Source organism: Diceros bicornis, chromosome 22 (assembly GCF_020826845.1).
Source record: "Diceros bicornis minor isolate mBicDic1 chromosome 22, mDicBic1.mat.cur, whole genome shotgun sequence".
Classification (NCBI taxonomy): domain Eukaryota; kingdom Metazoa; phylum Chordata; class Mammalia; order Perissodactyla; family Rhinocerotidae; genus Diceros; species Diceros bicornis.
In genome coordinates, this window is record NC_080761.1 from 10,078,747 (window position 1) to 10,101,828 (window position 23,082).

The following is a 23,082-nucleotide window of genomic DNA, read 5'->3' on the forward strand; positions in this document are numbered from 1 at the left end:
TATTTTTTAAGCCATTTCAGATCATTTTTGGATAGGAAGAATGATATTAATATACTTCACCAAATAATTAGGGGTCTCAAATCCTTTGTAGAACAGAGTTGGGTATATGATGTAAGTTTAGTTAAATGATTAAGTAATATTAATGATATAATAAAACCAAAGTGGCAGTGCAGTATAGTAGAAAGAGAACAGTCTTTGAAATCAAACAAACCTAATAACACAACATACAGCTCTGCAGCTTATCAGCTGTGTTACATTGGGATGAAATTACCTGCCTTTCATGCACTGTTATTAGGAAAATTAGCAATTATGATTTAAAATGTTTAACAGAGCGTGTTGTACATGGTACACATTTAATAGATAATTATTTTTGTACGAGGTAGAAAGTGGTAAGTCCAAAAAAGGATATACTGATAAAGTGCCATAGTAATTCACAGGAATGGAGATTGGAGGTGGTGTTCTTAGGAGAAAATAGCTTTCAAATTAGAATTTAAAGGACAGTAGAATTTGAACATGCAGAGTGGAGAGAGAAGAAACTGGAATGCCATGAGTAAAAGAATGGAGGCAGTGAAGTATAAACCAGTTTAAGGCAGAAGGTTCATAGAGGAGCATAGTATAAGTTTGATAAGGTAGGTTGGAAAGGATTGTGGAGGATTTAAAGGCCCTATTCCTGATTTAGTCAGGAAATAGTAAAGAATTTTTTAAGGTTTTTGAGGAGAGGACAAAGTTCTGTATTGTAATGTTAATTTCACTGCAGTGCCTAGGAAAAACTGAAGGAAGGTGAAGACTACTGATAGGAATCAGACAGACAATACTCAGTATTGGTAAGGATATAGAACAACAGTAACGTACTACTAGTGGTAGTGTAAATAGGTATAACCATTTTGGAAAACAATTTGGCATTAACTTTTAAAGTTGAAGATCATGGATAGACTGTTTTAGAAATTCTATCCTAAACTCTGGAGACATGTTCAGGAAGAATGTTCAACACTCAATTGTTTGTAATAACAAAATCAATAGGAGAAATGAATGAACTACAGCTATACATAGCAACACAGATGAATATCAAAAACATAACGTTTAATGAAAAAAGCAAGTCGCCAGATAATAATAGTTTGATGCCACTTATGTAAATTTTAAAGAATAGAAAATTTAATATATTATTCAGGGATATATATATATGTTGTGAAAGACTAACAAAGGAAGAGAATGACAAACAAAATTCTTAATAGTGGATATCCTCAGGAGAGAAGGGAAAGGGATATGATTGGAGAGAGGCACTTGGGAGATGCTAGAGTATTGGTAATGTTCACATTCTTAATCTGCATATTGTGTTATTTTTCTTTTTACTTGACATGCATCATTCATATATACTTTTGCATATGCAAAATTTTTCATAATTAAAAAAATTAGGATTTTGTCGTGTCATTGAGTGTAGTGGGGATAAAAGAAGATTGAGGCCATTTAAAAGTACTCTACTTCTCTCTCTTTATCTTCATCCTTCCTCTTCCCTTTGCACTCCTTTCTCAGATAAAGAAACCTCTTCTTTTTGCCAAGGGTAAAATAAAATCCTTTTTAACTGTACATTAATATATCAGGAATTTTTAAAGGTGAAAAATAAATCAGCAGTGTACGAGGGTTCCCTTTTTTCCACATCCTCTCCAACACTGGTTATTTCTTGTCTTGTAAAAAATAGCCTTTCTGATGGGCGTGAGGTAATATCTCATTGTGGTTTTGATTTGCCTTTCCCTAATAATTAGTGATGTTGGACGTCTTTTCATGTGCCTGTTGGCCATCTGTATATCTTCCTTGGAAAAGTGTCTGTTCAGATCCTCTGCCCATTTTTTAATCAGGTTGTTTGTTTTTTTGTTAACTTGTATGAGTTCTTTATATATTTTGGATATTAACCCCTTATCGGATATGACTTGCAAATATCTTCTCCCAGTTGGTAGGTTGTCTTTTCATTTTGTTGATGGTTGCCTTTGCTTTGCAGAAGCTTTTTAGTTTGATGTAGCCCCATTTGTTTATTTTTTCTTTTGTTTCCCTTGCCTGAGGAGACATGATATTCAAAAAGATACTGCTAAGACCGATGTCATAGAGTGTACTGCCTATATTTTCTTCTAGGAGTTTTATGGTTTCAAGTCTTACATTCAAGTCTTTAATCCATTTTGAGTTAATTTTTGTGTTTGGTATAAGATAATGGTCTACTTTCATTCTTTTGCATGTGGCTGTCCAGTTTTCCCAGAACCATTTATTGAAGAGGCTTTCCTTTCTCCATTGTATGTTCTTGGCTCTCTTATCGAAAATTAGCTATCCATAGATGTGTGGGTTTATTTCTGGGCTCTAGATTCTGTTCCACTGATCTGTGTATCTGTCTTTGTGCCAGTACCATGCTGTTTTGATTACTATAGCTTTGTAGTATATTTTGAAATCAGGGACTGTGATACCCCCAGTTTTGTTGTTTTTTCCTCAGAATTCCTTTATAACGTTGAGGAACTTTCCTTCTGTACCCATTTTATTCAGTGTTTTTACCATAAATGGATACTGTATCTTGTTGAATGTTTTCTCTGCATCTATTGAGATGATCATGTGATTTTTACTCTTCATTTTGTTAATGTAGTGTGTCACATTGATTGATTTCCTGATGTTGAACCATCCTTGCATCCCTGAAATAAATCCGACCTGATCATGGTGTATGATCTTTTATTGAAAGGATACATTAGTATTGTATTCTATTTGCTAGTATTTTGTTGAAGTTTTTTGCATCTGTATTCATCAGTGATATTGATCTGTAATTTTCTTTTTTTGTGTTGTCCTTGTCTAGTTTTGGTATCAGGGTAATGATGGCCTTGTAGAATGAGTTAGGAAGCATCCCATCCTCTTCAATTTTTTGGAAGAATTTGAGAAAGATAAGTATTAAATCTTCTTTGAATGTTTGGTAGAATTCTCTGGGGAAGCCCGCTGGTCCTGGACTTCTGTTTTGTGGGAGGTTTTTGATTACTGTTTCGATCTCCTTACTGGTGATTGGTCAGATTCTCTATTCCTTCTTGATTGAGTTTTGGAAGGTATATGATTCTAAGAATTTATCCATTTCTTCTAGATTATCCAGTTTTTTGGTGCATAGCTTTTCATAATATTCTCTTATAATCCTTTGTATTTCTGTGGTGTCCATTGTAATTTCTTCTCTTTTGTTTCTGATTTTATTTATTTGAGCCTTCTCTCTTTTTCTCTTGGTAAGTCTAGGTGAAGGTTTGTCAATTTTATCTTTTCAAACAACTAGCTCTTAGTTTCATTGATTTTTTTTTTCTTTTTTTTTTTTTAGTCTCTTTCATTTATTTCCACTCTGATTTTTATTATTTCCTTCCTTCTACTGATTTGGGGCTTCATTTGTTCTTTTTCTAATTCCTTCAGGTGTATTGTTAGATTGTTTGAGATTTTTCTTGTTTCCTCAGACAGGCTTGTATTACTAAAAACCTCCTTGTTAGTACCACTTTTGCTGTATCCCATAAGTTTTGGTATGTTATGTTTTCATTTTCATTTGTCTCCAGGTATTTTTTGATTTCTCCTTTGATTTCTTCATTGACCCAGTAGTTGTTCAGTAGCATGTTGTTTAATTTCCATGTATTTGTGGCTTTTCCAGTATTCTTATTGTAGTTGATTTCTAGTTCCATATTGTCATAGTCAGAAAAGATATTTGGTATTATTTCAGTCTTCTTGAATTTATTGAGACTTGTTTTTTGGCATAATATGTGACCTATCCTGGTCAATGTTCCATGTGCATTTGAAAAGAATGTGTATTCTGCAATTTTTGGGTGGAATATTCTGTATATATCTGCTAAGTCCATCTGGTCTAATGGGTCATTTAAGGCCAAGGTTTCCTTGTTGATCTTCTGTTTGAATGATCATGTAAGTGGAGTGTTAAAATCCTCTACTAGTATTGTGTTACTGTCAGTTTCTCCTTTTATGTATGTTAGTAATTGCTTTATGTATTTAGGTGCTCCTATGTTGGGCACATAGATATTTACAAGTATTATGTTCTCTTGTTGAATTATTCCCTTTATCATTATGTAATGTCCTTGTCTCTTGTTACAGTTTTTGTTTGCAAGTCTATTTGTCTGATATAAGAATTGCTTCCCCAGCTTTCTTTTCATTTCAGTTTGCATGGATTATCTTTTTCCACCCCTTCATTTTCAGTTTGTGAGTGTCCTTAGGTCTGAGGTGTGTCTCTTGTATGCAGCATATATATGGGTCTTGTTTTTTTTAATCCATTCAGCTCCCCTTTGTCTTTTGATTGGAGCATTTGGTTCATTTACTTTTAAGGTAACTACCGATAAGTATGTACTATCGCCATTTTGTTACTTTTTTTCTGGATGTTTTTGTAGTTCTTCTTGTTTCTTTCTTCTTCTGTTGCTTTCTTCCCTTGTGATTTGATGGCTTTCTATAGTGTTATGTTTGAGTTCCTTTCTCTTTATTTTTTGTGTATTTACTATAAGTTTTTGGTTGGTGATTACAATGAGGTTCATATATAATAACTTATGTAAATAGTAATCTATATTAAGTTGATGGTCTCTCTAGTTTGAACTCTTACTAAAAGCCCTACACTTTTACTTCCCCCTTATGTTTTGCTTTTGGTATCGTATTTTACTTCTTTTATTTTTGTGTATCCCTTAACCTCTTATCATGTAAACAGATAATTTTAGTACTTTTGTCTTTTAACCTTCGTACTAGCTTTATAGGTGGTTGATCCACTACCTTACTGCATATTTGCCTTTACCGGCGATATTTTTTTTGATAATTTTCTTATTGCTATTTGTGGCGTTCTCTTTCCCCCTTAAATAAGTCCCTTTAGCATTTCTTTTAAAGCTGGTTTAGTGGTGATGAACTCCTTTAGTTATTGTTTGTCTGGAAGACTCTTTAACTCACCTTCCATTCTGAGTGATAACCTTGCCAGGTAGAGTATTCTTGGCTGTAGGTTTTTTCTTTTCAGTACTTTGAATATATCGTGCCACTCTTTTCTAGCCTGTAAAGTTTCTGCCGAGAAGGGTTTCCTTTGTATGTAACATGTTGCCTTTCTCTTGCAGCTTTTAGAATTCTCCCTTTATCTTTAATTCTTGACATTTTAATTATAATGTTTCTTGGTGTGGGCCTCTTTGAGTTCATCTTATTTGGTGTTCTTTGTGCTTCCTTGGATGTCTGTTTTCTTCCACAGGTTAGGGAATTTTTCAGCTATTATTTCGTCAGGTAAGTTCTCTGTCCCTCTGTCTCTCTCTTTTCCTTTTGGCACACCTATACTGTGGATGTTAGTAGGCTTGATGTTGTCCCAGAGCTCCCTTAGACTATTCTCATTTTTTTTTCTTTTTTCTGTTCAGCTTGGGTGATTTCCTCTAGTCTTTCGTCCAGATTGCTGATCCCTTCTTCTTTGTTGTCTGCTCTGCTGTTGATTACCTGTAGTGAATTTTTCATTTCCATTATTGTATTCTTCAGCTCTGTTTGGTTCTTTTTTATATTTTCTAAGTCTTTGTTGAAGTTCTCACTGTATTCATCTATTTTTCTCCAAAGATCAGTGAGCATCCTTATGACTATTAGTTTGTGCTCTTTATCAGGTAGATTATTTATCTCTGTTGCATTTAGTTCTTTTTCTGAGGATTTGTCCTATTGCTTATTTGGAACATATTCCTTTTTCTCCTCATTTTGCCTACTTGTCTGTGCTTATTTCTATGTATTAGGTAAGTCAGCTATATCTCCTAATCTTGGAAATGTGGCCTTATGTAAGAGATGTCTTATGGGGCCCAGCAACCTGCTCCCCTCCCCGTGCCACATGCTCCAGGAGTATCCCTTGTGTAGACTGTGTGGCCCTTCTGTTGTAGCAGGGTTGCTATGGGTGCATGGGTAGTCCCAGCTGGCCTGGGGGCCTGGGGGCCTGGGGGCTGAGTAAGTCTCAGCCATGTGCAGCTGCTATGGTCACTTTATTGGGTGGGGCAAGCCCTGGCACGGCTGGCTGCGAGGTTTAATAGCACATAACTACTGCTGTTTTCCTGTTAAGTGAGTCAGGCCCCCAGTGTGGCTGGTTGCTAGTCTCAGGGGCTCACAATTGCTGCAGGCCTCTGGTGTGGCTCCCTGCAGCTGTTGTCAGCTCTCTTTTGGGCAGGGAAGGCCTCTGGCCATATCTGGCTATGCTGCCCTGTGGTACACAGCTGCCTCACGAGTGCAGATGGGTGGAGCCGGGTTCAGGCATTGGAAGGCAGGGCAGATCCCATGTGGCTGTTTGTGATGGCCAGTGGCACAAATTGGCTGTGGGTCCACATGCCCTGCCTACATGGGCCCACAAGTTTGCGGCCTTACTGGTGGGTAGGGCCAGTCCCCGGGGGGAGATGCCTGCCCTGGCTGTGCTCAGTTGCCTTGGGTGCTCTAGTGTGCAGGGCAGACTTCTGTGCTAACAGACTAGAAGAAGGAATCCAATGGCGGCTGCCAGAGACTGAATTAGGTCACAATAATGGCTGCTGCCGGTGTCTCAGTCCCTGGGGGGATGGGCCCAGCTGCTTCCTGCATCTCCGAAATATGCTTTGAGCTTAGAAAGTGAGTCTCTTTTATATGCACTTTTCTATCTGGTATTTTTGTGGTGGTTTCTGAATTGGGTGAGTCTGTGCATGGGGCCTTTGAGAGCAGGTTTTTCTTTCTCTGAAGATCTGTCGTTTTCCTGAGCATATTCCTCATTGGTTTTCAAAGCCAGGTGTTGTGGGATCTCATCTCAGTTGTGCTTAATCTGAGGGCAGGCCTGCCTAACTTGGAGCTCAGATTCCCCGCTCCTCTGGGAAAAGCTCCATACCTTTGAGATTGCTCCTGGCTTTGAAGTGCTGTGGCTAGGGTGTGGTTTTTCTTCCCTCAGTGGGGCTGTATTTCTGCCTCTTCTACCCCTGCCAGTGTTGTCTCTTGTTGTGGGGGTTCTTTTTATCCAGTTTCCGGATCTCGCTGAGAGGAAATTGTTCCACAGGTAGTTGTAGATTTGTTGTGTCCATGGGGAGCTGAGTTCAGGATCCTCCTATGCTGTCATCTTCCAAACTCTCCTATGTATTTCTAATTTTGATCCACCAACTTTATTCCTTAAACTAGAAACTTAGATTGAAATGTCCATCTTCCTCACCTGGCACATTCAACTTCTCATCAAATGCTATTGATTCTGCCTTCAAATAATTTCTCATGTGATACGCTTCTCTCCATTCAAACTGCTTCCACCCTAATCCAAGGCTTAATCTCCTCTCACCTGGGCTTGCAGTAGCAATTAAGGGGTCTTTCCACCTGTCATTTTCCATGCAGCAGCCAAAGTGACCCTTTAAAAACATAAATCTAACATAAATATAAATGTAATAGTCCTGCTCAAAATCCTTCACTACTTCCGATTTTACTCAGAATAATATGCAGACCATTATTGGGCCTACAAGGCCCTCTAAGATCAGGCCTCTGCCCATTTTTCCAAAATCATCTTATACTGCCTTCTCCTTCACTAAGCTCCAACCACAGTTGCCTCTTTTTCCTTCAAATTCTCTAGGCTCTTTCCTGCCTCAGGCCTCTAAACATCCTGTTCTTTCTACCTGAAAAGCTCATACCTCCACTTTTTACTTAGCCAATTCCCACCCCTCACTAAGGATTCATCTGAAGTGTCACTACCTCAGAGAGAGCTTCCTTTATCTGTAAGAGAATAGTCCACCTTATTCCCTTTAGAGCACTATGTTTCTTTTCTTCATTGCTTAAACCTTGGTTTCTTTTTTTTTTTTTTAAAGATTTTATTTTATTTATGTATTTTCCCCCCAAAGCCCCAGTAGATAGTTGTATGTCATAGCTGCACATCCTTCTAGTTGCTGTATGTGGGATGTGGCCTCAGCATGGCCGGAGAAGCAGTGCGTCGGTGCGCGCCCGGGATCCAAACCCTGGGCCGCCAGCAGCGGAGCGCACATACTCAACCGCTAAGCCACGGGGCCGGCCCTAAACCTTGGTTTCTAATTGCAGCATTTCTTTATGTAACGCCTGCCTCCTTCCCTAGATAAGTCCCATGAAAGCAAGAATCTCTTCAGTTCTGTTCACCATTGTACACCCAGCACCTAGCAGTTAGGTGCTCAGTGAGTATTTTTGGAATAAGTTAATATTGTCACATTACTCATTAGATAAATAGAACCAATTTATACTCTTTATCAAAAGTATGACTTTGGGTTGATTTTTTGCATTTAAATTTATTTATTTTGTATATGGTGCAAGATGGTAGGGATTTAATTTGATTTTTCCCAGTTAGCCATTTGTCCTGTAACCTACCATTATTCTGTAACTTAGCCTTTCTCACTTCTTTAAAATATCATATTTATATTATGATTCTTATATCTTAAATCTCTTTCTGGACTTTCTTTTCTACTACATTGTTCTGTTACCCTTGGTACCATGACCATGCTATTTTAATTATTTTTGCTGTGTAGTCTGTATATATACTATATATGTGTGTGTATATATATAGTATATACAGTACAATGATTTGGTAGGCAAATTCTTCTGCATTAACTCTTTATTTGCTTCTATCCTATATTCTCCCAGATGAAGTTTTATCTATCTTGCTAAGTTCCAAAGAACAAAATCCTATTGGAATTTCAATTGAAATTTTATTGAGGGCCGGCCCCATGGTTTAGCGGTTAAGTGCATGCGCTCCACTGCTGGCGGCCCGGGTTCGGATCCCGGGCCTGCACCGACGCACCGCTTCTCCGGCCATGCTGAGGCCACGTCCCACATACAGCAACTAGAAGGATGTGCAGCTATGACATGCAACTATCTACTGGGGCTTTGGGGGGAAAAAAATAAATAAATAAATAAAAATTATAAAAAAAAAAAAAATTTTATTGAATTTACAAAGTAATATTTAGTCTTCCCATCTACAAACATACTTTGTTCTGTGTCCTTTTCAATATTTTGTAATTTGTTGATCCTGAAAATTTCTGAATTTTATTCTTAGGGATACTTTTTATTGCTCTTGGGAGGAAATGGTTTTCTACTTATATCTTCTACCTGCTAATTGCTGATAAAGAGAAAAGATATTTATTTTTGCTTTTTGTATTTATTATTTATTTTTTGTTTTTTTCCTAAGTTTTGAATTCTTTTGGGTGTTTAAGATAGACTAATAACAGCAACTTGTCACAGAGCACTTTTAATAAGTTTATTCTAGGATAGAAATATCATTTCAAAGCCCTGATATTGTTCTAGGTTATGTTTGTAGTTTGAGATTAATCATAAATATCTTATTTGCTTGCACTGTACATAATTACAATTATATAACTGAGTAGAAGTGGAAATGTAGTCAGCAGTTGAAGGTTGCTTTAGAAAATGAATTAAGGGGCTGGCCTCGTGGCTTAGTGGTTAAGTGCACGCGCTCTGCTACTGGCGGCCCAGGCCCTCGGGCGTGCACCGATGCACTGCTTCTCCGGCCATGCTGAGGCCGCGTTCCACATACAGCAACTAGAAGGATGTGCACCTATGACATACAACTATCTACTGGGGCTTTTGGGGAAAAATAAATAAATAAAAATTAGAAGATGAATTAAAATCAGGATTTTTCCTCTTAAACTTTTCACAAAGGATATTGTAAACCAGAATTGGCAGAACTATCTTAGTTCTAAAATAGTGTTTTCCTTCTTCAGGAAGTAGTTCTAAAAGATGGAAGAATTGAAAGACTAAAGTTGGAACTTGAAAAGAAAGATGCTGAAATCCAGAAACTAAAAAATGTGATCACTCAATGGGAGGTTTGTATTTATTTACTGTAAACTAAAATAATTCTACAATTTGCACATTTTCTGTTTTTATTATGTGTAAATGTTTAATATTTGATAGAAATAATATTTCTTCTATTTAGGTTTTAAACTCTTTCGTTAATTACATATAATCTGGTAAAATATGTATAACATTGGTGTATATATATAACATATAACATTAAATTTGCCATTTTGAAGTGTACAATTCAGTGGCATTAAGTACCTTCACAAGGTTGTGTAACCATCATTACTATTTCCAGAACATTTTCTTCATCCTGAACAGAAACTCTGTACCCATTAAACTTCCTATTTCCCCTTCCCCTGTAGCCCCTCGTAACCTCTAATCCCTATGAATTTGCCTATTCTAGGTACTTAATGTAAGTGGAATCATATGATATTTGTCCTTCTGTGTCTGGCATATTTCACTTAGCATAATGTTTTCAAGGTTCATCCGTGTTTTAGCATGTATCAGAATTGCATTCCTTTTTATGGCTGAATAATATTCCATTGTATGTTTATACCACATTTTGTTTATCTGTTCTTCTGTTGATGGACACTTGTGTTGTTTTCACCTTTTGGCTGTTGTGTATAATGCTGCTATAAACATTAGGGTACAAGTATCTGAGTCCCTGCTTTCAATTCTTTTGGTATTATACCTAAGAGTGGAATTGCTGGATCATAAGGTAATTCTATGTTTAATTTTTTGAGTAACCACCAAACTGTTTTCCAAAGCAGTTATGCCATTTTACATTTCCACCAGCAATGCACAAGGCTTCCAATTTCTCCACATCCTTGCTAACACTTGTTATTTATACAATTTATTTTAACCACAAACCTACCTATTACTCTCTTCCTTCCTTCCTTCAGCTTTTAAAAAAATCTCTTAATCATCTCAAGTATCATTCTTTTTTGGCTAATATTTGTTCACTCAGCAATTGTTTATTGAGTGCTTGTAATATGCCAGGTACTTTTCTGGGCCCTGTGTATGTAATAGTGAAAAAAATAAGTTTCAGCCCCTGGTGGTTCTTATATTTCCCTCCTCTTCTACTCATGCCTTTAAGAATGATCCCTACTAAAACCTTTTTGGACTGCACCTACCCATCCCCATTAGCTTTTTCTTTGTCATTTATATTTTCCTTTGCTTTTGTTGAGCACTTACTTACCCTATGCTAGGCACAGGGACTATGAAGATGAGTTAGCAAGAAGCTCATAGTCTAATGAGGAAGATAAACATGTAAATAATTGCAGTACAATGTAGAATTTATAATTGAGTTTTGACAGAGTGCTCCAGAAGCACAGAAACCGGAATGAATCAGTTGCTGCTTTTGAAAATTGGTACGGATTTCACAAAAAAGATAGTTTTACTAAATAGAATAGTGCATACAAAGGCATGGAAATGGTAAGATATACGTTGTTGCTGACATTTAGAGAAATAGGAAGTTGTAGAAGGTAAGCTTGGAGATGTTAGTTGGGGTCAGAATTTGAAGACATTTGGATTTTAGACAAAGAAAGGGCAGTAAAGGTTTTTAAAAGGGAAGTGACATGAGAATTACTTTGTGAGATGGTAGTGCACGTAGCTAAGGCCTGGAGTGAAGACAGTCTGATAACACAATTAACAGGTATTGAGTGTGAGAACACAATTAACAGGTATTGAGTGTGAGAAGAAGAGCACATTTTGAACTGGATTGGTGAATGGGAACTAAGAGATCTCATTTTGGACATGTTGAGTTTGAAATGGCTGTGGATGCAGGCATAGATGTTCAGGATGCAGTTGGACACAGTGGAGTTACAACATATGTGCATTTAACTTTAAGTGCTCTCTTTTTCATGAAATTAAAAATACTAGTAAGTGCACTGTATATTTCATTTGTACTCTTTGTTGTAAATTGCATGGTACTAGCATTTTATACATTTAAGTTTTTGTAGATACATTTACTATTCAGGATTGTGTATACAAAACTATGCTGTTTTTATGGGCAATATAAAGAATTTTCACAGTTAATTTTGCTCATTGCAATTTTTGCTTTATGAACTAACTTTAGACCCCAAACGCTAGCATTAGGGGTGCCTCCATGTACACTGATATGGACCTTGGAGAAAAGGCTTGAGCTAGGGATAGAGTTTGGTGAGATATTAATATTGATTGAAGCCCTGAGAGTGAGAATTTCATAGTGGATACAGTTGCATGTTCACAGTAGATATATTTCTATATTCATAGTAAATATGGTTGTAGTTCACTGTATGTATTTTTCCCCATAATATTTTTATGTTTCCCTCTGACTTATCTCCCTTGTTCATTTCTAAGCTTCTCAAAAGTCCTACTCCCTTTATGTTTACTATGGTGCTTTACTACTTCTGTTCAGTGTATTTACTGCACTATTACACACTAACATTATTGATTTATCCTCAGCAATTTACTGGACAGAGTATTTAGTAAAAGGCATTTTTGTTGGACTTAATTTAAAATACATTAAATTAGTTTTGCAAGAAAGATTTTTGAATCTGGTAATTTCTGTACCTATCTATGTACATGTTGAGAGAAGAAATGACAAATTTCTTATACTGATCTGTTTTCTTTCTCTGAACTTTTATTTTTTATAGTTATTAAATGTATTTTCTCTAAGGTATTAATGTATTAAATATTTATAAATAATTCAGAGTGTGTTATAAGATATGTTGAATAAGGGTAGCTTAAGAGGAAAATTCCCCCGTGTATGGATGTTAATGTGGGAACACAATTCCTGTTGTTTATAAATGTATAATTGTGTCATTTATGTAGTTTGAGAAGAAGCTAAGCCACTTGGAAAAAGAAATTGAAAAAGAATTGAAAGATATTTCAATAAATTACTAATTCATGTCAGCCAAAAATTAATTTAACAATATTTAATTAATGAAATAACAAGAGATTAGTAAAGTCTTAACTGAGAAAATATAGAACTGTGGTGTAAAATTAATACACCACATGGATTTTAAATAAATAAAATTAACATTTTTAATTTTTATAAATAAAAATGAAATAAAATTAAAATTTTTATTAAATAAAACTAAATCAAATTTAAAATTCATTTTCTCAGTCACACTAGCCACATTTCCAGTAGTTAGCAGCCACATATTGGACAGTGGCAGATGTAGAACAGATACAGAAAGTTCTAGTGTAGTACTCGATAATCCTGGTATAGAACTATGAATCATTTTTCTTTTTGTTTTCTTCTAATTTTTAATTGTATAAGGATTTTGTTTGAGGAAGAAAAGAGAAAGACTCTTCAGGAAAACTTAGTATTATCCTGAGTTTTCTCCACTTTTATCCCTCTCTTCTTTATTTTTCAATCACCTATAATATTAATTTCTGTTAATTGTACCAGGGATTTAATTTAAGCAGTAGACAGTTCTGAATACTTTTTCCTCGATCACTTTCTTTCAGAAGTAGTTTATGTCTTTGAGCAAGCCTAGAATTCATAGCTCCATAAATTGATATTAAATCATTAATTATATCATTTACCTTTTAAAAATTAAATCTTTTTTCTTTGACTATTAGGCAAAGTATAAAGAAGTAAAGGCAAGAAATGCACAGTTATTGAAAATGCTTCAGGAAGGTGAAAGTAAGTGATTCGTGTGTTTTTAGAATTAAAAGTTAATCTTAAAAAAATTTGAAGATAATTTTTCAAGGTATATGATTTATCAACTCAACAAAATAAAAGTTTCCCAAAGTGAAACAAACTGGACTGTTCCTGATAATTTTATTATTGCAAGTCACTCTTACAGCACCTTAGTATTACACAAGTTTACAATTATTCAGGTAAGAGAAACCTTTGAAATTTCAATTCTTATAAATTATTGGACTACATTTAGAGGGAAAACAAGAATAACATTTGCTTAAGATTCTGCTTTTTAATTATTAGAGGAGAAAGCCTATCAGCATTTTAGATTTTCCTTCTCCCCTCCCCCACTCTTCACACTTTTGCTGCCACTCTAAACTTTTGGCAGTAGGTCACTAGCAGGAAGCCAAGAAAATCAGTCAAAAATGATTAGCAATAATAAGGTTAGGAAAGTTGATGTTATATGAAAACCTGCCAAATCAGTTGTATTCCTGAATATGTATACCTAGTGACACTTACCTTGAAAGTTCTATGAAAATTTTTCATTCAGTGGAGAAAAGGAAGTGTGTATTAATTTTGCAAAAGAAGAATATACACCATATAAGAGATATAGAGAAAGACATGAGAAAATCTTCTTCTAAATAGACAAAATTAAGTGTAATAAACAATTTTCCTTGTTAATAAATGCTAATGAAATACCAAATGTAGCTCATGTGAATACTGTATAGCACTTAAGAAATTATGAAACTCACCTTGAAGAATAAGTAAACAAGATACCAAAAATTGTTTCAAATATGAAGATACTGGGAGTGGAATTGTCCAGCAAAAATTTAAAGTATATTATTAAATAACAATTATAAAAACAATATGAGTAAAAACCAGAAATCATGTTCAATTGAACAGAATATATAGTTTTGAAGTAGATTCAAACTTTAGAACTTTACTTTTTTTATAATATAACTATAACTTAACTATTATACAGCTTAACTATGATGAAATAGAAGTTAAAGAATAATGGGGAAAGCCATTATTTGGACAATTAGATATCAACATCCTGAGATTAATTTAGATCTGTGCATGTTACTGAGTTCCATGTGGATCATTTAATGGATAAAATTATGAAAATAAAATAATTGTTTACAAGATATATTTCTAGTTGAAGAAATTAAGGATACCATTGGACATTGGATGTGTGATTTTTTAAATATGTAGAAATAAAGTAATATTCCTTGCTTAAGGAAACATTTGTGAAAAGTGAGAAAGTTAACTGATAAAAGCTTACTCTCGGGCCGGCCCCGTGGCTTAGCAGTTAAGTGCGCATGCTCCGCTACTGGCGGCCCAGGCTTGGATCCTGGGCGTGCACTGACGCACTGCCTCTCCGGCCATGCTGAGGCCATGTCCCACATACAGCAGCTAGAAGGATGTGCAACTATAACATACAACTATCTACTGGGGCTTTGGGGGAAAAAAAGGAGGAGGATTGGCAATAGATGTTAACTCAGAGCTGGTCTTCCTCAGCAAAAAGGAGGATCAGCATGGATGTTAGCTCAGGGCTGATCTTCCTCACAAAAAAAAAAAACAAAACTTACTCTCAAAAATATATTAAAAATGACTACCGGTAGTTAACATCAGTATCCATACTCCATACCATAAATAATCCAAGTAGAATTTTATATAGGACCATTTTTTAATGGTCCTATACAGAACATGAAAAATACAGTACCTTAGAGTACACATACTCAAGCATTTTTAATATAAATGTAAATACAGTCAGTTCTGTTATAATGTAACAGGTGTTCCTAAAAATCACCAATCTGCAAAATCACACAGTTAAAACCACAAGGTTCATGGGGAAAATGGAGTTAGGAGCATATGACACTCAGAAATTTCATCAGTGACACGTTAAAAAAAAGATGGAAACCTAGTAAAAACAGTAACACAGTTTTATACATGTTAAAATGGTTAAACACATAAATACTATAATAAATATGGCACTTTACCTTGAAGACAACCTGAAGTTTGCTTGTAGAAGTAGGCTTCAGAAGGGTTGCAGCTTGTGTCTTACTGTTAAGTGATGGAAGGATGAAAACTTGGTATAGTTCTTAACCCACAATGAACTGAGATAGCTGGTAGATATTTGAGGTTTGTGCATGGGTGCAGTTTTCTGTGTTCATGAAATTGTGCTTAAACAAATGCAAAATTTGTGTTATGTTTAAGTTCTCTAATATATCAAACCCATTGAAATAAATTCATATTTTCAAAAAAAGCATTATAGGAGAACTGACTGTAATTGACATATTACGTAATTCTTAAAAATCACCAGTTCTCGGGCCAGCCCGGCATAGCGGCATAGCGGCAAAGTGTGGGTGCTCCGCTGCTGGCGGCCCGGGTTCGGATCCCGGGCGCGCTCCGACACACTGCTTCTCCGGCCATGCTGAGGCTGCGTCCCACATACAACAACTAGAAGGATGTGCACCTATGACATACAACTATCTACTGGGGCTTTGGGGGAAAAAAAATAAATAAATAAAATTATAAAAAAATAAAAAATAAATAAATTTAAAAAAATAATAAAAATCACCAGTTCTCAGTGAGTGTATTTAATTCTGGGGATGGAGAGTAGACAGTATAATTTGTAGAAGTTCCCAAGTTGATTCTTGAGAGATTATGATTTGTTTCTTCTCACCTTATTGCATATGATATTAAACTAAGAAAAATAAATTTGAATTTCAATGTTATATTGGTAGAGCTGTGGTGGTATCAGTACTGTCATATATTTGAACATTTCCTCCTTTACTAATTTTATTTCATTTTTACCTCTTCAGTATCTCCTAGCTTGTTTCCAAAGTTGAGGAGTTAGTTTTTCATGAATTAGCCATTACCATAGGTTAAGGAAGTTGTCAGCCTTGTAGAGATTTTTAAAGCTTAGGAAACATAGGGGCCAAAATATAGATCTCTTGCTTCCCCAAAGAGGGCAAACCTCTAGACAAATGAATAGTTCTGAGAGATCACAGATGTTATGTGATCGGTTATGATCTTATGAGCTACATTTATTTGATAGTGCTTTGTTGGTATGTAAAGTCAGATAAAAATAATTTTTGTGGGCCTTATAGTATGTTCACCCTCACAATTTAACAAAACAAACAAAAACACTCTATATTGTTTTAAAAATTTTGCTTTAAGATTAGTCAAGGTATTTAAAGTTTTTTCCCTATGTCAAATTTTTAATTGTCTTGTGTCCTTGTCCTCTTTAGTGTAGATGGAAAAAAATTAATCTTGCATTATATTTGTACAATTAATATTTTAACACCACAGAAAATGTAAAATTTCAAAAAAAACTGCTGTGGTGATAATAATGATTAGAATTTACCAATGAAAAATAAGAGCCATAGGTCAAGAAATACATTCATTAAGTATGAGGACAATTAATCTTTGCCTGACTGCACTGCTGTCTTGGTTCACTAAAACATTGTTAAAGTATTCGAGTGATTGAAAAGATTATACTGCTGTTTTTCCTTTTTTGTCAGTGAAAGATAAAGCAGAAATACTTCTGCAAGTTGATGAATCACAAAGTATCAAGAATGAGCTAACTATCCAGGTAAGGAAAACTGTGCAGGACTGGTTGTCTTAAGGTGTTCTTTAGTCCTGAATTATGAAACTTGACTAAACAAAAATACAGCCCATCAGTACACTGTGAGAAAGTGATATAAATTATACTTCATTATTATTATGTAGTAGTAAATTAATGAAGATTCTATTTACCATGCTAAAGGAGGTAGGGATGTCCTGAAGAATAGGGGAAGATGGGGTTGTATTTTAGCTCAATGTGCTATTAACATAGAGATAGAAAGGGCAGCTAGAATTTGTCCTCTTCATGTACTTGATTTTCTCAACCCTTCCCACCCTCATTCTGTGGTCTTCTCTTAGAACAGTGAGCTTGTCTTGTCTATCTTTAACATATAGCTGAGTAAAATGCCTAATTGGAAAGGGGTTGGGGGGTCCTTCTCTGATGCTCATTCATCTAGTAGTCAAAAATCATCATTGTGAATAAGTGTTAAGAATGAACAGTATGGGGCCAGCCTGGTGGCCAGGTGGTTAAGTTGGTGTGCTCTGCTTTGGCGGCCCAGAGTTCACGGGTTCAGATCCTGGGTGCAGACCTACACACTGCTCATCAAGCCATGCTGTGGCGGCGTCCCACATATGAAATAGAGGAAGATTGGCACAGCTGTTAGCTCAAGGACAGTCTTCCTCAAGCAAAAAGAAGAAGATTGGCAACAGATGTTAGGGCAGGGCCAATCTTCCTCTCACACACACACACACACACAGAATAAAGAGTATTTGCCTAAAAAGAAAAAAAAAGCCTCTTTTATTGAATATTTTGTTATAGGTGACTTCACTTCATGCTGCATTAGAACAAGAAAGATCTAAAGTGAAAGTATTACAAGCAGAATTAGCCAAATATCAGGTATGCTTTTATAATTTTAAAAGTGTTTTCATCACAAATAATACATCTGGAATAGGTACTATGTGAGAAAAAATGCAGTATTTTATTCTTAAGCCAAAATTTATTCACCAAACATTAATAATTTTGTTGTTATTGGTCATATAATTTACATTTTAGAAAGTGTTAAGGTTATTCTAGATATTGGTATATACTGCAATAACTTAGTAATTCAGAAAAATTCTTGGTGTACACATAGATGACATAACATACATGCCATTGAATCATATTGAGGGAAGGCACACAATGACATTTGCCCCACTATATAATAAGTTTAATCACTTGGGTACAGCAGTATCTTCTAGATATCTTCATTCTAAAGATATCTTTTCCCTTTTGTAATTAATAAATAATATGTGGAGGGATACTTTGAGATTGTGTGATTATCCTTTTCTTTTTACCCAGTGGTTTTAGCATCCATTGATGATATTTGTCAGTTATTATTTTGGTGGTTGCAAAATAGTGATTTTTCTAATTCTGTCATTTCTTCTGCATTTACAAGCTGGGATTCAGCATTTTTTTCTGGATGAAGCAGTGAAAAAATATCAGTGCTTTGTTTCAATATATGATATATGTATATACACACACACACATATATTTGTACACATGTGTGTCTAAGTCATGATATAAAATGCATTAATTAATGTAGGGTCAGAATCAAAAGAATTTGAAAGCTACTGGTGGCCTAGAGAATATAAAAGTTGTTTAGCCCCATATCATCAGTCCAGGAAGGAGAATTCCCTTTGCCTGGAAGGCTTTGAAAAGGATCTTTGAATTTTTTTTTTTTTTAATCTTGTTGGGAAGCAAGGTAAGAGTTTTAAGCTGTGTAACATTGGTACCTATGTATAGTTTCTATCTAACATAGAAAATTTTTTGGTAAATTTATTTTAATTTTCCCGCTATCAGGAAATAAATCTTGTTTTTAATACATGTCATTATACATCTCAGGTCCCATATAATCTCTTGATGCTTTTTTTCTCGGAATGAATCTTTGCAAAACTTTTCTTTGGTCAGGAGTGAATAACAGCATTCTTACACTTGATTTTTTTTAAAGAAAGTTGATATAGAAATGTTTTGGGGGGCTGGCCCCGTGGCCTAGTGGTTAAGTTCTGCACATTCCACTTTGGCGGCCTGGGTTCAGTTCCCCGGGCACAGACCTACACCACTTGTCGGCAGTCACGATGTGGCGGCAGCCCACATACAAAATAGAGGAAGATTGGCAACAGAGGAAGATCGCTCTAGAAGGTTAGCTCAGGGCAAATCTTCCTCAGCCAAAAAAAAAGTGTTTTTGACCACCAAGAGGGAAGTTACAGGCAGAAAAGGATGAAAGAAGCAAAGAGAAGCTGCCAACATTATTAAATGGGTCTGGCTCCCACGTGCCCCTGATAGAACCACCACTTTAAGAAATGCACTTCCACAGACAAATAGTTCTCAAGCTTGGCTGATCATCAGAATTACTTGAGAACTTTTGAATTGCAGATTGTTCGGCCTACTCCTGGTAATCGCAAATAAATAGGTCTTGTTCAAAGTCTAGACATCAGAATTTTAAAAATATTACTACTTAGTGGTTTCTAATGATCAACTAAGTTTGAGTACCATTGCCGCAGTTTATAAAAATGAAGAAAAAACTATAAAATTGTTGTAAGATAAATACATCAAACCATTATTTATGGTTAAAATGGGGGGTAGAGTAGTTATGGATGATTTTAATTTTCTTCTTTGTATTTGTACTTTCCCTATTCCTACAATGAATATTTGCTTTTTAAATCAGAATAAGGCAGAAAATGTTATGTTAAAAGTAATGTAAAATACTTCTTGTCTTTTAAGCTGCCTTTCTCTTTCCTTGGCTCAAGTCAAATACCATAGATGGAGTTTCATTTGGAGCAAATTAAATACAGATGTGTATATGTCACTGAGCAATATGAAAAGTATAACCTACTTTTCAACCCAGTGATGAACAAATCAGATTTCTAATGCTGTCTAATATGAACAAGACTAGATAGAACTTGAATTACCCCAAAGAGTAATGATCATAGAGAGCAAATTGTTTATTTTAGTATTGACAAAAAATTTTATTTTTTTAGAAATCTGGGACAGTCCAGATGCACTCTAAAAAATAACATATTGGTGATCCTTCTAAGTCTAGACTAATTCAAATAGAAATCACTGTTTTCTACAACCTGTTTTAAACATTAGTGAAAATAATTTAGTAGTATGCACATCCAAATTTGCAACAAACTCAAGAAAGAAATTGCTTCCTTCTCATACCCAAAATGCCTTTGGTCTCATATAGTCTTAAAATGAAAATGCCCCCACTGATATTTCCTAAATAATTTGCCCTATTTTTCTTTACAGGGTGGCAGAAAAGGGAAAAGAAACTCTGAATCCGACCAGTGTAGGTGATTCCATTAGCCTTTGAGGTCAACACAAAAATTAAAACTTTCAGGGGTTTGCAAAAATGTATATATTTAATGCTGTGCAACTGCTAAACTATGCAGTTTTTGTTGAAGAAACTTAAAAAACAATTAGCTCACTAACAGTCTATAATTTTATGTCCTTTTGGCTTAAAGTGAAAAGAAGAAAAATAGAATTCCAGCAGAACTAATGATTATTGTTTACTATCCATGTTTCTTATCACTTTAGTTTTTCATCAGTCAATAAAACTAATTTACTCTTCCATTAACATGTTTGAGTTTTTAAGTTTCAGAAACAATGCAAAAGTATTATTTTTGTTTTTAGCACAGTCAGTTTAATTGGATCATTTAAGTTCAGTGAATATTTACTCAGCACTTTCTGTGTGCTAAACCCTATGGGACAAGCAAGATGAGTGAAAAATGATTGATATCCTCAAGCAGCTTCTGCTCAGGGGAAACAGAAGGTGGGGGTGGGTAAAGAGAATAGCAAAAATAATTAGCATACAGATTAGAGTGTGATATGAGAAAACTTGCATGAAATAGGTTTTTGGAGAGTAGATACCTCTTCTGTAAATTTGTTGAGAGGCATTCCAGGCAGAAGGAACAAAATCTGGGCTGAAACATTTGTTTAAAGAACAGTCTGGCTTGAGGACAGAAACGTGACACATTGAGAATAGAGAATATTGATGTGGGGGAGGAAAGAATGAGAGATTTTTTCACTGGTATAATCAATTACTAGAATAGTTATTAGTTTATGGGATTAATTTCTTTTAGTGGACTCAGTGAAATACAAATATGATTCATTAAAGTACAGAGGGCTTTTGGTTTTATAACAAAGATGAACACACAAATACTGGTCTTGGCCTCCGAAACCAGAATTATATGCAAGATTCTACTTCATGACAGTCTTTGAAAAAAATACTTAATATCATCATTGCTTGTATGTCTGGCTTCTTCCATCAGGTTTACATGAACCTTGCAAAGAATTGTGACTTATTATTCCCTGTATTCCCAGTGCTTAGTCCCCTATGTGGCACAGAGTAGATGCTAAAGAATTATTTGATTAATTAATAAAGTGGTAATGCTAGTTTTATCTAGTTTTTCCCTAATTTTACCCTTGATTGAGAATAGGTACCATCAGAACCTAATTAATTCATTAAATATATATGGTAATAATCTTATACCATATTTTTTAACCCAATGATGAACGAAATCAAATTTCTAATGCTGTCTTATATGAACAAGCTAGACAGAACCTGACTCAGAATAGTTTCAATTACAGTTGAATTACCCAAGTAGTTAATGAACTGATTTACCAAAGCACACTATATTATCATCTGCTTTTGATTATCTACCTTCACATTATACATTTGCTACGTTATTTAGCATCTAGCACAGTGTCTGGCACATGGTAGACACTCAACAGATATGCCATTTTCTACTAGTGTGTATTGATTTAAAATCACCTGGGCTGGTAGAAAACTTCATGTTCTCTTATGTTGGATATTCTCTAGAGTACTATATCCATAGCTCTGTTTTTCCCTCTGCATTCTTTTTCTTTGATTGATGTGTCCACTCCTATGGCTTAATCTATCACTTCTAGGCCAATATATCAGTTTCAACAGGGAAAGCTTTATCGAGTAAGAGAGAGAAAAGTCAGGGCTGGCCTGGTGGCACAAGTGGTTAAGTGCACGCGCTCCACTTTGGCAGCCCGGGGTTCGCCGGTTCGGATCCCGGGCGCATGCTGACGCACCGCTTGTCAAGCCATGCTGTGGCAGCGTTCCATATAAAGTAGAGGAAGATGGGCACGGATGTTAGCTCAGGGCCAGTTTTCCTCAAGAAAAATGGGGAGGATTGGCATCGGTTAGCTCAGGGCTAGTCCTCCTCAAAAAAAAAAAAAAAAAAGAGAAAAGACAATCAACGATCAATTGGTGATTTCTTCCATTCCATTAAATTGATTTCTCAGGCATTCTCTTGTAATAAATGTCATTACTTAGATTCTTTTCAATTTCCTGGATGTTGAGTAAAATTATTGACAACTTATTATATGCTAGGTGTTGTGCTAAGTACTAAAGATGCAAATATGTCCACAGTCGGAAGAAAACAGGATGTAAAGAAATAATCACAAAATATTCCAATAAATAATAATACTGATATATTCAAATTGCTATTGGAATACAGAAGACAATCTTATTATTTTAGAGGGGTATCTTAATTCTTTTTTGTGTGTGTGAGGAAGATCAGCCCAGAGCTAACATCCATGCCAGTCCTCTTTTTGCTGAGGAAGACTGGCCGTGGGCTAACATCTGTGCCCATCTTCCTCCACTTTATATGGGATGCTGCCACAGCATGGCCTGACAAGCAGTGCATCAGTGCGCACCTGGGATCCAAACCTGGGCTGCCAGCAGTGGAGCGTGTGCACTTAACCGCTACACCACGGGGCAGGCCCATAGAGGGGTATCTTAGACAATTAATTTTAATTATTTAAAACTCCATTAATAATGTCTTACTTAAAAAGTGATTATGGTAATATAGCCAGTCAGTTAAATTCAACAGATATTTTTGACATCTTCTATAGAGTGTTAGTAAAGCCAGAAGAACTAGAGCTATGTTCAAGGCCCAGTTCTATTGTTTACTAGTTGTATGACCTTGGCTGATAATAATAGGTATTCAATAAATGATTGAACAGAGTGAAATTGGGTATCAAATGAGAACAGCTAGTGAAAGTATTGGGTAAAAAACTGTGTAAGATGGAATCTCTACTTTCAAATTATTTTCAGTCTAATAGG

At 35.4% G+C, this 23,082-nt stretch overlaps 1 protein-coding gene across 4 annotated transcripts in view; it reads left to right on the forward strand.

Annotated features, from left to right (window-relative positions):
* GKAP1 (G kinase anchoring protein 1) overlaps window positions 1–20,556 on the forward strand; it is a 72,864-nt gene extending 52,308 nt beyond the window's left edge. For 2 of the 4 annotated variants that reach the window (XM_058565566.1, XM_058565565.1), the window contains exons 9-13: window positions 9,676–9,773; window positions 13,318–13,381; window positions 16,906–16,976; window positions 17,766–17,843; window positions 20,235–20,556. In XM_058565566.1, coding sequence (XP_058421549.1) covers window positions 9,676–9,773; window positions 13,318–13,381; window positions 16,906–16,976; window positions 17,766–17,843; window positions 20,235–20,282 — 359 coding nt within the window. In that variant the 3' untranslated portion in view covers window positions 20,283–20,556. Of the gene's footprint in view, window positions 1–9,671; window positions 9,774–13,317; window positions 13,382–16,905; window positions 16,977–17,765; window positions 17,844–20,234 lie in introns of all 4 variants that reach the window. The other 2 variants (XM_058565568.1, XM_058565567.1) reach the window with 2 other exon arrangements.
* Window positions 20,557–23,082: the final 2,526 nt, after the last annotated feature.